Raw genomic sequence first — 15,521 nt, 5'->3', positions numbered from 1 at the left:
TTCAGAAAAGCCAAAAAAACTGAATTATTTTATAGGTAATTAGTTTTATGTTTTGAGAAGCTTTTAAAAGTGTTTTTTTTAGTTTCATCTAATTTCTTTCATTTTTTATAATATGAGGAAAGGATCAGATAAGCGAGTTCTGAAGGCCATATACAACTCTGGAAGTCCCATTGTGTCTGAGGGATCAGAATTCTACACACCACTAGAAAAAGCTAGGGTTGCTTGTGCACAGCAGATTCACACACTTTCTCCTTGAATTGTTTTTGACTCGAATACTTGATTTCCAAAGGGGAGCTGATTAGCCAGCCCTTACAGCAACAAAGGTTTAAAATGGCAAAGTCACTTTATCCAGATATACCCTTAGATCTGTCTTGACATATTTCCTTGAAAATAACCTATAAGGCAAGTACAGAGATGAAAAAGTTAGATGGATATAATCAAACAGAATAAACTCTTATTTAAATAAGAACAAATTCCATTTTTAAAGTTGTCTTTAATTTTTGTACTATCTATTTAATAAGTTATTCTGCATTTTAAATGCATGTATGAGGCAGGCAGCTTAGTAGCATTGAGGGGACACGAAATTGAAAATCTGTAGGCCCGGTTTTGGTTTCTTCAACAAGCCAATAGCATGAAAAGCAAAAAAGAGGTGAGAAGTATTGTTCGTGGTTAAATGTGACTGAAGTTAAGAAGAGCAACTAATGTCATGAGTGGATTTTGTTTGGATCCTGATTCAAACAGACCAACTTTTCAAAGTCATTTTGAAAACAATCAGAAATTTAAATAAAAATTGGATATTAGGTGATAATGATGAAATATTGCTTTTTTTTTAGATTTAGAGGTGTCATTAAAAACATTTTTTCCATCAACCCAGTGCTCCAAAATATGAATGCAACATGCTGGCGTGGAGTAGGGAACCAGTGGAGAGGTCTGAGGGGCTGACCCCAATCCCAACTACTACACGGACACCTGCCTCTCCCACCAGAAGAATTTACCTTAAAGGATGGCATTGAATCTGCAGCTTCCGGAGAGGGACATAATTGACCGAAGCACACGGGAGCAGAAGAAGGGGGAGGAGAGAGTGGAGCACATCCTGGCCCACCAAGCCTTGAGGACAATGTTCCCACTCAGAGCAGCCAGTCTACAGCGAGGACTATATGGTCGGCCCCACTATTAGACATGATGCCCCTCACTGACTCATAGCCCTACAGTGGACAACACCAGAGACACAGTGTGGGAATTGCACCCATTCTGATCCCGCCACACGGACGCAAAACACTATGGGGTGCAAGAGAACAGCAAGGGAAAGGAGTGGCGAGGTCCCCATGGAATGCTGAAGGTGGACTTTGGAGCCAGGGCATGGTGTTCCAACAGACTGAACTGGAAAACAGTCCTAAAGGCCAACAAACAGTCCTTGAACTAACTACAAGCTTTTCTTTCTTGTGTTTTTTTTTTGTCATTCGCTTGTTGTTGTTTTGTTGTATATTATTGCTTGGTTTTACTCTGTCTGGTTTTTGTGCATGTTATTATCACCACAGGACTGTCTAAATAAGATAGGCTGGATGAACAATCTGGAAGAGAAAACAACTGGACTGACAGTTCCAGGGGGATGTGGGAGAGGGGGGGGGGAAGAAAGGTAGTGGTGTTAACAAACCCAGGGACAAGGGAACAACAAGTGATCCAAATTGGTGGTAAGGAGGATGTAGAAGGCCTGGTAAGGTGTGGTGAAGGGTAATGTAACCAAGAGGAATTACTGAAACCCAAATGAGCATGATAGTGGGACAAGAGGAAAGGAAAGGAAACAGAGGAAAGAACTAGTAGGCAAAGAGTATTTATAGAGGTCTAAATAAGGCATGCATATATGTAAATATATTTATATATGAGGATGGGGAAATAGATCTGTGTGCATATATTTATAGGTTTAGTATTAAGGTAGCAGAAGGATATTGAGCCTCCACTCAAGTGCTCCCTAAATGAAAGAATACTTTCTTCTATTAAATCGACATTTTATGATGCTCATTTTCCTGACACAACTGCTGAAGACAAAGCAGATGAATAAGTAAATGTGGTGAAGAAAGCTGATGGGTGCTCGGCTATCAAAAGATATAGTGTCTGGGGTCGTAAAGGTTTGAAGGTAAACAAGCGGCCATCTAGCTCAGAAGCAACAAAGCCTACATGACAGAAGCACATTAGCCCGTGTGATCATGAGGTGCCAAAAGGATCAGTTATTAGGCATCAAAGAACAAAAAATCATATCATTGTGTGCTCACCTCCCTGAGACGACCACTGAAGACAAATGGGTACATAAGCAAATGTGCCAAAGAAAGCTGATGGTGCACAGCTGTCAAAAGATATAGCATCTGGGGTCTTAAAGCCTTGAAGGTAAACAAGCAGCCATCTAGCTCAGAAGCAACAAAGCCCACATGGAAGAAACACACCAGCCTGTGCGATCACGAGGTGTCGAAAGGATCAGGTAAAAGGTATCATCAGAACAAAAAATCATACCATAGTGAATGATGGGGCAGTACGGAGTTGAGACCCAAAGCCCATTTGTAGGCCACTGGACATCCCCTTACAGAAGGATCTCGGAGAGGAGATGAGCCAGTCAGGGTGTGATGTAGCAACGATGAAATATACAACTTTCTTCTAGTTCCTAAGTGCTTCCTCCTCCCCCACTATCATGAGCCCAATTCTACCTTACAAGTCTGGCTAGACCAGAGGATGTACACTGGTATACATAGCAACTGGAAACACAGGGAATCCAGGGTGGATGATCCCTTCAGGACCAGTGGTGTGAGAGGCGATACTGGGAGAGAGGAGGAGGGTGGGTTGGAAAGGGAGAACCCGATTACAAGGATCTACATGTGACCACTTACCTGGGGGACGGACAACAGGGAAGTGGGTGAAGGGAGATGTCGGTCAGGGCAAGATATGACAAAATAATAATTTATAAATTATGAAGGGTTCGTGAGGGAGAGGGGAGCGGGGAGGGAGGGGATAAAATGAGGAGCTGATGCCAGGGGCTTAGGTGGATAGCAAATGTTTTGAGAATGATTAGGGCAATTAATGTACAAATGTGCTTTACACAATTGATGTATGTATGGTTTGTGATAAGAGCTGTATGAGCCCCTAATAAAACGATTAAAAAATGTCAACAAAAAAAAACCCCTAAAGAAAACTGTTTTTCAGAGATGTATACCAGCTAATATATTGAGGAATAAAAGTCAATAAGTCTGAGATTTGCTTTACATTAGCAGCAAAAGAAAAAAAAAGGCAAAACATCATCTTTACTGAACACAATGCAAATGTGGGACTTTACTAAATTACTTTATTATTTTCATAGTAAAAGAAAACTACTTTCATAGTAAAAACAATAAATAAACCCCTGTATGCCAATTCTATATCACTTACCAGCTATGCACACTATTACTGGGCATTTTATTTTTCAAATAAGAATATTTATATTATCGCTTTAGTTATTTTATAGTATTTGAGGAACAAATAATATACCATATACACTTAATAAGCTGACCCGAATATCAGCCAAGGTACCTAGTTTTACCACAAAAACTACATAAAAATTGTGCTGAAAAACTCGGTTTATACACGACTATTAACAGTTCACAAGGTGGCTTTTGAAATTGTAAAGAATCATAAAACTGTTCGTCAACTAATATTATCTTATGTCTCAGACTCAGTTTGGAGAGAGATGTAATTTGTTGTGGAGTTGAGTAACCAATAACTAGAGTAATAATTTAGGAGGAATCTTTAAAAAATAAATTAATTTTAGTTGTACAAGTCTTAATGTTTAAAATCCTTAGATAACTCAAGTTGTTAAAAGTAGCATCATCTACCACGTTTACTTGATAATCTTTAGTAACATTTACAAAGACAGTCAGAGCTCTAAAACGCTTCCCACCAGGTTTCTGCCTTCGACTTATAAAACCTCAGCAGCTCTGTGAGCAAGTACAGAAAACACCACTCAGCAGTCACCAAAGAAAGAAGGTGACTATTTTTCATTCAATTGGAAATAAAACATTATTTATTCAATGTCAGAATATTAGAATTCGTCTATTTGCTTAAAAATTTGACAGTCATCTTTTTAGTTTAGAATTTGCCAAAAGACTATACTTTAAAATAAAAACAGCAAAATAGTCTTAGCATAAATTACTAAAATAGGTCTTAAGGCTTAGGAAAAGTAAACCAGTAAGTAAGAAACAATGTTTACAAATGTAACCAAACATATACTTTTAGGACTACTATTAACAAAAGACAGCAATAAGTGTATATGGGAAAGTATTACTTCCTCGGCTCAGTGTTCTCCTGACAAGGTCACAAACCTGCCAAGAGAATGCCAGCATCAAAGCATGTAAAGCAAAAGGGAGAGAAAGGGAGAAAAGCAAATGTGGAAGACCAAAAGCATGAAGGTTATCCTTGGGCCACATCCTTATAAATTCAGTCTGTCGAGAGAACCAGAGACATGCTCTACTTTCCAATAAGCAAATGAGAGCGTGGCAGACACACGCGACTGACCAAATCAACCTTCCTACATATGAGGGATTGACTTGAGGACAATGAATCTCTGGGCACTGCTGGGAAATGGCGTTATATCAGTTGGTGTTCCTGTATGATCCTGAGAATGAGTTTACCCTTCTACAATTTTCTTGTAATGATGTCATGACACCGTATGTGCATTGGCAACTTTCTCTCTAACTTGTCCTAATCAAGGGTGAATTATGAAATAAAGTATGTAGAAATCTAGTATCGTTGTTAAACCAGAATGGCTCATATTTTCTGAAAAATGCCTTAAAGAACAGCTTTGATATATGGCAAGATAATTTTTTTAAAAATCACTTTGAAAATATTTCAAGATAATAAGGATTTGCTAAATTTGTTGTTAAGCAAATTATATAAGCACAAATGAGTGTGCAAGCATTTTACACATATATAGGAGATGGAAAAGTTATAAGAACCAACTTTACTGTTTGATTCATTTTATTACAAAAATGATGAGGCAAACTGGGAACTGGAGAACAATGACTCATTCACCCTACCCTCGATCCCATAGCAATAAGAATAGATGTTGAAAAGTTCTATTATGTCACTTCCTTACCTCATATTAAATGTCAAAAACAAATACCTGGGAACAAGTATCAGAACCACACTAAATGAACTCAGAGCACTATCTTTTTTTCTTTTATTGCACAAGAAATGTTACAGTCTGGTATCCATGAATCAGTGGCCTTCTCAGACATTGCCGGGGTGACCCACAGATGCTGGTGCTGACATCAGAGGACATGGAATGCCTGCATGAGAATTACTTTCAGAGGATGGCCTGGCGGGCTGACAATCGGAGATGAAAAAAGGCTTGATAACAGATATCCTCTGGGGTCATCTCTCACTAAAGCCTGACTGACAGACCTGGAGCAGAAAGCAGGTGATTGGAGGACTTTGCAGTAATGGGCCTGTCAGGAACTTGATCTATTTCAACATGAAAGCTGGAGTACAAATCAATAATGAGACAGCAAATCAAATCATTATCAGGTTAGAACACCATTCCTGTGAGCAGGCTAACTTTGTTCAGCGTGCCCGTAGCAGTACAATTGAAGCAATTGCATTGGCAGGCTTAACCTTGAAAAAAAGTCAAAGAAACATGGCGGTGTTGGTTTAAAAGCAATTGAGGAAGTGAGTGGTATGAATAAGGTAATTACAATATATAATATTAAATATTAGTGGGAAAGATTAACTATAAAACATTAGGGAGAAAAATTCAAAGGGACAAAAGAACATAGTACAGAGGAATTCTGGGATGTCTATGACTATAGTAAATACTCTTATGCTGACAATCCAGGAAAAAATGTCTTGTCAATATCTGACTGAACAATCAATTTAATTGATCATAATAAATGGAAACAGACCAGGAAATGGATCCTCAGTAAATATTAGACCCACTCCTCTGAGGATCATGGAAAATAAGTTATTTGCCCATGATAACCACACAGGTTAGAGGCAAAAATGATCCTTTCTACTTTTAACACTCACATTGGTATCTAGGCAGCCAAATTAGGTGGGAGGGTGGTTTTATCTTCTAGGAGTTAGAAGATTTTCCTTGGAAAACCTAATGGCAATTGTCTACCCTTTGCCTTTCCTTTTCCTACACTCATCAAACAATCCAAAAAGATCCAGGGCATATTTATTAGCTTACATCATTTTGGACATGCTGTTAATTTGGAATGCTGACATCTACCCAGACCTTACAAAATTCAATACCCAGATAAGTCTTACTTATATTGAGAATATTGACTTTGAAAATATATAATATGAATATATTAAACAACATACTTTGTGTCATAAGTTGATTTTGATCTATCAGTATTCCGGCATATCGTAAAATTGCAGATAGGTTTGGCTAATTGAAAATTTTATCCTACTAACCCTCTAAAAGCTTTTTAAAATATAAACCTGCCTGAATAGTGATGAAAAATTAATGTAAAAGCTTGAAAAAAGAATGGAAAAACATATTATATTATTTCTTGACTTTTCATAGTTAATATTATATACCTCTTGAAGCAATAAGGAAATTAGCCATCCTTGTTTCCTTGGGATAAACAAAGACTCAAAATCTCATTTTTTTAAGTCTTTTAACTTACAGCTATTAAGGCTCCATGGTGTGCCTTACAGTGTACATTGCAAACAGTATTGATCTTAGATTGGAGCATTGGCAAAGGTAAGACAAAAAATATACATATATGAAGTTCCTGGCACATCACAGATACTATCCGAATACTTAAATAAAAAACAGGTTATAACTCAAACCATGTAGAAGATAGCATAATAGTTATATACTTTTAGAAATTAACTTTAAGTTTGCTTTCTTGAGAAAATGGCAATAGTATATATAAGTGAAAACACGGACAAAGTACTTGATTGAAGAATATGCCTTCCTCTTACTAGTTTGACCAAATGACTAAGGCAAATCATTCAAGCTTTCTGAATCTGTCTCTTTATTACAAAATAGGGCTGTCTCAAGGATTAAATTAGCTAATATGTTAAGTTTTTAAAAAAACAGTTTTATTAGGACTTCATCCACATGTCATACAATTCAATAATTTAATATCAATCCTTACCACAAACAATTTTAGAGCTTTTTCTTCTATGCGAAGTATTTCTACCACCATGCCTACCTTTATACTAGTTGCTCAATAGTTTGGGCATTTTCAGGCGAGACCAGTCCCTGGAAAAGGTGTCAAGCTTGGTAAAGCCCAGGGGCAGAGAAGGAGAGGCAGGCCCTCAACAAATGGATGGACACAGTGGCTGCAACAATGGGCCAGGCACAGGAACAATTGTAAGGATGGCACAGGACTGTGCAGTGTTTCATTCTGTTGTGTGTAGGGTCACTATGGGTTATAGGCAACTTGATGGGACTTAGCAACAATAACATGGTTATGATGATGGAGAAAGAGAAGATTTACTATTGTGAGCAATGGCTACACATTAAACATATTTGTTTCTCTCAGATGCCAACCAGGAACACTGCTTAAAGAGGTCTATGTTATAATGTACTAAGCTGTGATGACATTAGCTTTAACAATCCAATAATAAAAACATAGAAAATAGTACTACATTGTATTTTCTTATACACACATATACATATGTACTTTATATACATATATATGTATAGATACACCAAAGTATATGTATCATATATATATACACACACAAACACATATGAACTTTCACATAGACAAAGTCTTATTTAACTTGGCCATTTCCTGAAAAATCTCATTTAAATCTTCTTTTATAATTAATTTTATATCATGTAAATGGCATAAAATAAGTATATGTATCAATATTAAGAAATTTTTTCCCCCTCTAATGGGTACAGAGTATGTTATCTGCTTTTCTAAATTCTCTATCAAGTAAGGAATTTGTGAGTGGTGTAGTTAACCATTCGGCAATTAACCAAAAGCTTGGTGGTATGAATTCCCCTAGGTCTGGCTATCTACTTTGTAAAGATCACAGCCATTGACAACCCTATGGAACACAGTTATCTGAAACCATGGGGTGGCCATGAGTTAGCATCAACTCAATGAGAATGGGAGTTCAAGGCCAACCACCCGTCCCAGCTAGATATCAACAATCAGTCAAATATTTTGTTGTGACCACTTTGGGGGCTGAACGATCTTTTCATAGCGGTCGCCCAAATCATAACAGTAACAAAATTACAGTTATGAAGTAGCAACTGAAATAATTGGATGGTTGGGGGTCATCACAACATGAGGAACTGTATTAAAGAGTTGCAGCATTAGGAAGGTTGGGAACCACTGCCCTAGACACTGGTCTAGACAGGAAGCAATACACAATCTAGTTCTTATTTTTAGTACTGTACATTTTACAATTATTTATTGTTGAAAAAAATTATTGCTCTCCAACTGAAAATATCCCAGGCTTTAGTAGCTGGTGGCGTTATCAAACTGTGAGATTCACACATGAGAAAAAGGCACAGAAAGAGTTGGGCAGGGGCAATGTTAATATTCCTTATGGGAAAATAATGCCACAACTAACATGATGGGCAGCAAATAAAACAAGTATAAAGGCAAATTCTGTTATGACATACTAAGTCACATGTTGCATACTGACCTTTTAAAAATTTTGGGTGACAGAGTTTAAGAGAAGAGAGTACTTATTTTTCATGGAAGGCATTAAACATAAAAAATATCAGATACACAAACAGAAAAAAACATTTTTAGAATCAACTAAGCTCATTGCATTGCTTACCATGAAGAAAGATAATTTTCAAGAAGGGAGAATACGTCGTATTTTTTAAAGCTCATAAATTTGCCTAAAATGCTGACTAAGCAGAAAAGAAAAAGAAAGAAAAAACGACTAGAGCCTGAAAAGCAGGCATTGTAAAACACTGGCCTACTGTTCACCTTTATTATAAGATCTGTTTATATTTTTGTTAGGATGACTATCACTTAGAGGCCCCAATTGGAACATTCATTACAAAGAATGTGCTTTGGAAGAATTACAAGCTACACTTCTAAGTCTATCTCAGAGAAACGCCTGAATCTGTAATAGTTGAGTACTTTCAATACTCTGCCCAGGTATAGACAATCAAATTTCTTTTCATTTAGAGACAACGCACATGGAAAACCGATTTCTATACCTACATATGCAGTCAAGAGGCTGGAGTGGAGAGTACCAGAGCAGAGACTAAGCAAACAGGATATGATCCAAAGTTCTTATAATTGATTGAGAATAACTTTAAATCTTTGAAAGAAGCAATCTCAAGAGATAAAAATGAAGGTCAAGTTCTATGTAGGTATAGCAATTTACTTCCTGATAAAAAGAAAAAAGGGGAAAAAATTCCTGAAACACAGTCTCTCTCTCTCTCTCTCTCTCTCTCTCTCTCTCTCTCTCTCTCTCTCTCTCTCTCTCTCTCACACACACACACACACACACACACACACACACACACACACGACTTTAGGCTTGAATAAGCTTGTGGAAAACCGCATTATCTTTTAATTCCAGGTTGTATGAATTTATAACATCCCATATGTATGCATATACGTATAAAAGGTCAACCAAAATTTTCTAAGTAATACTGACAAATATAACTTAGAACTATCTCCTAGAAACAGTAGCTGGCCTCAATTTGATGTGTGTATTTCAGATCACTTGCGTACACACTGTAACATATGTACAATAATATTTCCCATCCCACTGCCATGAGTTGATTCTGACTCAGTGAGACTGGTAGGGATTCTGAGACTGGAATCAGAATGGGGCAAACAGTCCCATCTCCCTGATAAGGGAGTGGTGATTTTAAAATGGCGACCTTGTAGTTGCTGTTCAGTGCTTGCCTGAGAGTGGCACCAAGACTCCTTATGGCATCACTCCTCTATCATGAAAAGCTATACATTTCAAGTTACTTTTTAAAAAGTTAATTTACCTTTGAGGCACAATGTCAATGTACAGAATTTTTTATTTTTCCTAACAATGGCTATGCAATATTTTGCTGTATGGCTACAATATAATTTATTTAAATGATCTATTAATGGGCATCTGGTTTGCTCCAAATAATTCACTATTTCACACAATAAGCTGCTATGAAATACATCTAATTCATATCATGATTATGAAAAATTTCTAGAATAAGGATTACAAAGTCAAAATATATACAAATTTTAAATGACAGATACTCCCAAATAGTTTTTCTTATTTAGATTTTTAAAGGAAAAATGTCTAATCACTTTTAGAAGTGCTTCATATTTATGTGCAAAGTTAAAATAAAAAAATAAAAACAAATAAATGGAAGTCAGCAATAAACAAGAAAGGAAAAAGTAACAGAAATATGCTAAAAAGAAAATGTAAAATATGACAGTGAAGTAAGTCAAATCCAGCAGAAAAGTGGGTGAAGGGAGATGTCGGACAGTGTAAGACATGACAAAATAATAATAATTTATAAATTATCAAGGATTCATGAGGGAGGGAAGGGTGGGGAGGGAGGGGAAAACTGAGGAGTTGATACCAAGGACTCAAGCAGAAAGCAAATGTTTTGAGAATGATGATGGCAACAAATGTACAAATGTGCTTGACACAATGGATGTATGTATGGATTGTGATAAGAGTTGTATGAGCCCCCAGTAAAATGATTTAAAAAAAGGAAAGAAGTCAAATCATAAAAGAAAGGGTACAATAGGAAATAAGTATTTTCATTAAAAGACAGAGTCTCAAATTGTGCTAAAGGTAAATATGGCATATATAAAATGATAAAGGAACACTGTAAAGGATGAAAGGTGACATGCTACATAAGAGTGACAAAAAAGCAAATGTGGCAAAAGTTTCCGAAGAAGAATCATTCAATTGTTTATACATAATGGTATTATTGTCGTATTTCTAAAAGTTAACTTCTTACAGATACCGTATATACTCGAGTATAAGCCGACCCAAATTATCAGCCGAGGCACCTAATTTTACCACAAAAACTGCATTTAAAATGTGCCAAAAAACTCAGCTTATACCTGAGTATACAAAGTACATGCTAAAATAGCTACAATTTAAATGATATGATAAATGTGCCTTAAAGTAATCTAGAGGGAAGCATGGAGGTCGGTAATAGGTAAGGGTGAAATAAGATTGTCCATATGATGATTTTACTTAAGTTGGGGGACAGTATGGGCATATTTTCTTTATTATATTATTTTCTATAATTTTACAATACTTCACATTTTTTAAAAGTCTGGTGGCACAATGGACTGAGTTTTGGGTTACTAACAGAAAAGGCTGGTAGTTCAAATCTACCAGCCACTCCACTGGAGAAAAATGTAGCAGTCCGCTTCCAAAAAAATTTACAGCCCTGGAAACCCTATGGGGCAACTCTGCTAGGCCTTATAGGGTTGCTATGAATGGGAATTAACTCAATGGCAGTGGGTCTAACTGGTTTCACATTTTTAAAATAATTAAGGTATAAAACAATGATTAAGAAAAGGAAGATATATTGGTATAAGCCAGGAAACCACATGGATGAAAACACAGCTTGAAATTAGATAAATGAAGAATGCAAGGAGAAAAAATAAATCCAAAATTAAAATGAGATACTTTTAAGTCTTTTATCTGCAATCAAGGAGCAATAGAACAGAAATAGTAAAGTATTAAAAGTTCAACTATACAGTTAGCAAGTGATCCTATACTTCTTCACACTCACATGCATACACACTCATTGACATGCTGACTCACAGAATCCTGACTCATAGACTCAAGGTTGTTATTATGTGCTGTCAAGTTGGTTACAGCTCACAGTGACCCTATGTACAACAGAGTGAAACACTACCTGGTGCTGCACCATCCTCACAAAGTACCATCTTTACAACTGTTCTTCTCTGTAAGCCCATTGTTGTAGCAATTGTGTCAATCCATCTTATCGAGGGCCTTCCTCTTTTCACTGCCTCTCTACTTTACCAAGCAGATGTCCTCCAAGGACTACTATCTCCTGATAAACATATCCAAAGTACATGAGACAAAGTTCCATCATCTTTGACTCTAAGGAGCATTCTGGCTGTACTTCTTCCACAATAGATTTGTTTGTTCTTTTGGCAGTCAATGGCACTTTCAATATTCAAATGCATCAATTCTTCAGTTTTCCCTATTCAATGACTAACTTTCACATGCATATAAGGCAATGGAAAATATGATGGTTTGGGTCAGGCACACCTAAGTCTTCAAAGTAACCTGCTTGCCTCAACTCTTTAAAGAGGTCATGTATTGCATTATCTAATACATCTTTGCAAGACGAAATCCTTGACAACTTCAATCTTTTCTCCATTTATCATGATGCTACCTATTGGTCTAGATGTGAAGATTTTGGTTTATTCTACATTGAGTTATAATCCAATAGTGAAGATTATAATCTTTGATCTTCATCAGCAGTGATTCAAGTCCTCCTCACTTATCTGCAAGCAAGGTTGTGTCATCTTCATATCACAGGTTGTTATATTGCATTCTTCTTCATATAATCCAGTTTCTCTAATTATTTGCTCCGCAAACAGATTAAGTATGGTGAGAGGAAACAACCTTGACACACACCTTACTTGATTTTAAACCATGCAGTATTACTTTGCTCTGTTCCCACAAATGTCTTGATACATGGGCCACAGGTTCCACATGAGCACAATGAAATGTTCTTTAATCCCAATCTTTCTCGGGCTATCCATAGTTTATGGAGTCACACAGTTGAATGCCTTTGTATAATCAATAAAACACAAGGAAACAATCTTTCTAGTACTCTCTGCTTTCAGTCAAGATCCATCTGACATTAGCTGTGATATAGTTTGCTCCATGTCCTCTTCTGAATCTGGCCCAAATCTCTAGCAGTTTCTGTTAATATACTGCTGCAATTGCTGCTAAATGATCTTCAGCCAAATTTTACCATTGTTCTATAATTTGTTCATTCTGTTGGACCATCTTTCTTTGGAATGGGTACAAATACAGATCAGTTAGTGCAATAGCTGTCTTCCAAATTTCCTGGCATAGACAAGTGAGTGTTTTCAATGCTTTATCAGCTTGGTGAAACATTTCAATTGGTATTCCATTAAATCTTGGAACCTTACTTTTGTTAATGCTTTCAGTATGACTTGAATTCCTGCTTCAGCACCATTGGTTCTTGCTCAAATGCTCCTTCTCGAAGTGGTTGAAATGTTGACTAGTTCTTTTTGGTATAGTGACTGTGTAATCCTATTTTCTTTTGATGTTTCCTAGATCATTCAATATTTTGTGCATAGAATCCTTCGATGTTTCAATCCAAGACTTGGATTTTTTTTCTTTAGTTCTCTCAGCTTGATATATGCTGACTGTGTTACTCATTTTTGGTTTTCTATTTCTAGGTCTTTGCACATTTCACTTCAACATCTTACTTTGTCTTCTTGAGCTTCCCTTTGAAGTTTTCTATTCAGCTCTCGACTTCCTCACTTCTTCCATTTGTCTTAGCTACTCTACATTTAAGAGCAAGTTTCAGAGTGTCTTCTGCCATCTACTTTGATCTTTTCTTTCTTTCCTGTCTTTTTAATGACCCTTTCCTTTTCTCATGAATGATTTTCATGATATAATCCCACAGTTCATTAAGTCATCTGTCATTAGAGTTCAATGTGTCAAACCTGTTCTTGAAATTCAAGTGGATATACGTAAGGCCATATTTTGGCTCATGCAGACTTGTGGCCGGCCGACATTACAGTTAGCAGTCCAACAGCACAACCTGCTATGCTACTAGGGCTCCTCTCCTAAAAAATAGAGGACATATATTCTTTTCCAACACTCAAGGAACACCCCTAATTATTGGCCATGTATTAAGCTATTCTACATATTCAAGTATTATTTGCTTCCTTTACAATTAGCACATATCATATGCTACTTGCACATTCAAATATTACAAGAAAGAAAAGAGATGAATAATTTCTACTTTTTTAGGCTGTGGTATGCATTTAAAACACATTATCCCATGTTTTACAAAACATAATGAGGCTGGAGAGGAGACCCAGATGATAAATGAGAGTTAATAGTTGAATTCAGTTCTGCTGGGTGCCAGAGCAAGTTTAAGTTTCCCAAAGCCACAGTGCCTCATAAAATTCTTGATCAAGAATATCCAATATCACTAAAACCTTATTTTCAATTTCAACTCTAAATAACAATCAGAAACTAGAGTTCGATAAAAGCTGATGCAAAAATATTCCTAAATGGGCCAAGCTCAAGGCTGGAATGTCTAGAGAAACAAAGCCAGTGACATTCATATATGTATAAGAATTTTATATCGAGAAATAATTTTATAATAAGAAGGCATCCCTTCCTAGTCCAACTCAAAGCTATGTGTCTGGTATTAACTGGGCCCTCTTCAGACGCACATAGCTGCATACCAGTGACACAGAAATGCGAAGAGGGATGCAGGAAGATTACCGGCTGCTAGGTGCACAGTCACATTGATCCAAGGTTGGTAGAAATATGGCACATCACTGACAGCAGTTCAGGCTGGTAGCCCACATGAGGCTGCCACTGGAGGTAGACACAGAATCCGGGAAGGAGGAAGGCAAAGGGTCAGAGAGAGGAGTAGTTCCAAGGGTCTCTCTTATACAAAGGCCACACCCGCAAGGAGGAATCATCAAGCTGTGACCGGTTTGATTGGTGAGCTCCACCCTACGCTTTCACACAGGTGCGAGTTTGCATGAAATCTGTCACCGTGTACACGCTCCCGACACCCCAGGCTTATAGGGAGTTTTTCTCTTACAGATTATGGTATCTAATTTTATTTACAGAAATCTTTACAGGAAGTAGTGTTTTATATGATGTAGTTGTTTAAAGCCAAGAGGAGTTTGATTTTACCAGAGAACAGAACAATTTTACTGTATGTAGCTTAGGAGTGAAGCAGACATGAAAATTCTTTCAAGCCACCACCAGATGTTGCCTCAATGACTTAAGGGAGAGAAACACTTTCCTAATACCCATCTTAAGCAATACTTTATTTAAGAACAACTGAGTGTGTTAGTTGACAACTTGAACAGTTCTTTTTATTCAAATGAAAAGTACTTTACTCACCCAATTCGTATTTTCAGCATGCCACTGAATAGCTCAGGATTATTGGAGATGATCCAGCCGATATGGATGACCAGTTCTTGCTGGATGACTGCTTCTCTCTCATCGTGGGTGTTACACTTATAGTAGATAATGTTCTTAATCACTCTTGGAGACAAAGGATTAGAGATAACCTCTTCCTCATGCCCAAATGCGCCCAGCGTTACCTATAAATGGTAGAATTTTATTGTAAAAATCTCCTAGCTACTGAAAAATAAAAGAAAAAAATCAAAGCTCAGTATGACTGGCAGGCTAAATTTACTCTTTACAGCTAAGGAATAGGCAGAATAACTGATCTTTATATTTACTGAAATAGCTTTCAAAGCATGACTCCCACTAGAGTTCATGATGGCTCACAGTCTAGTCTAAAATTTAAGGGCAGGTAAGGGCCCCAGTTA

At 36.9% G+C, this 15,521-nt stretch overlaps 1 protein-coding gene across 4 annotated transcripts in view; it reads right to left on the bottom strand.

Annotated features, from left to right (window-relative positions):
* PHKB (phosphorylase kinase regulatory subunit beta) overlaps positions 1–15,521 on the bottom strand; it is a 245,632-nt gene that overhangs the window by 17,226 nt on the left and 212,885 nt on the right. For all 4 annotated transcript variants that reach the window (XM_075537116.1, XM_075537118.1, XM_075537114.1 and 1 more), the window contains one exon: positions 15,088–15,290. In XM_075537116.1, the coding sequence (XP_075393231.1) occupies positions 15,088–15,290 (203 nt within the window). The remainder of the gene's footprint in view (positions 1–15,087; positions 15,291–15,521) is intronic.

This window comes from Tenrec ecaudatus, chromosome 18 (assembly GCF_050624435.1).
Source record: "Tenrec ecaudatus isolate mTenEca1 chromosome 18, mTenEca1.hap1, whole genome shotgun sequence".
Taxonomy (NCBI): Eukaryota; Metazoa; Chordata; class Mammalia; order Afrosoricida; family Tenrecidae; genus Tenrec; species Tenrec ecaudatus.
The sequence above is the reverse complement of the archived record's forward strand: the minus strand, read 5'-3'. Positions and strand labels throughout refer to the sequence as shown.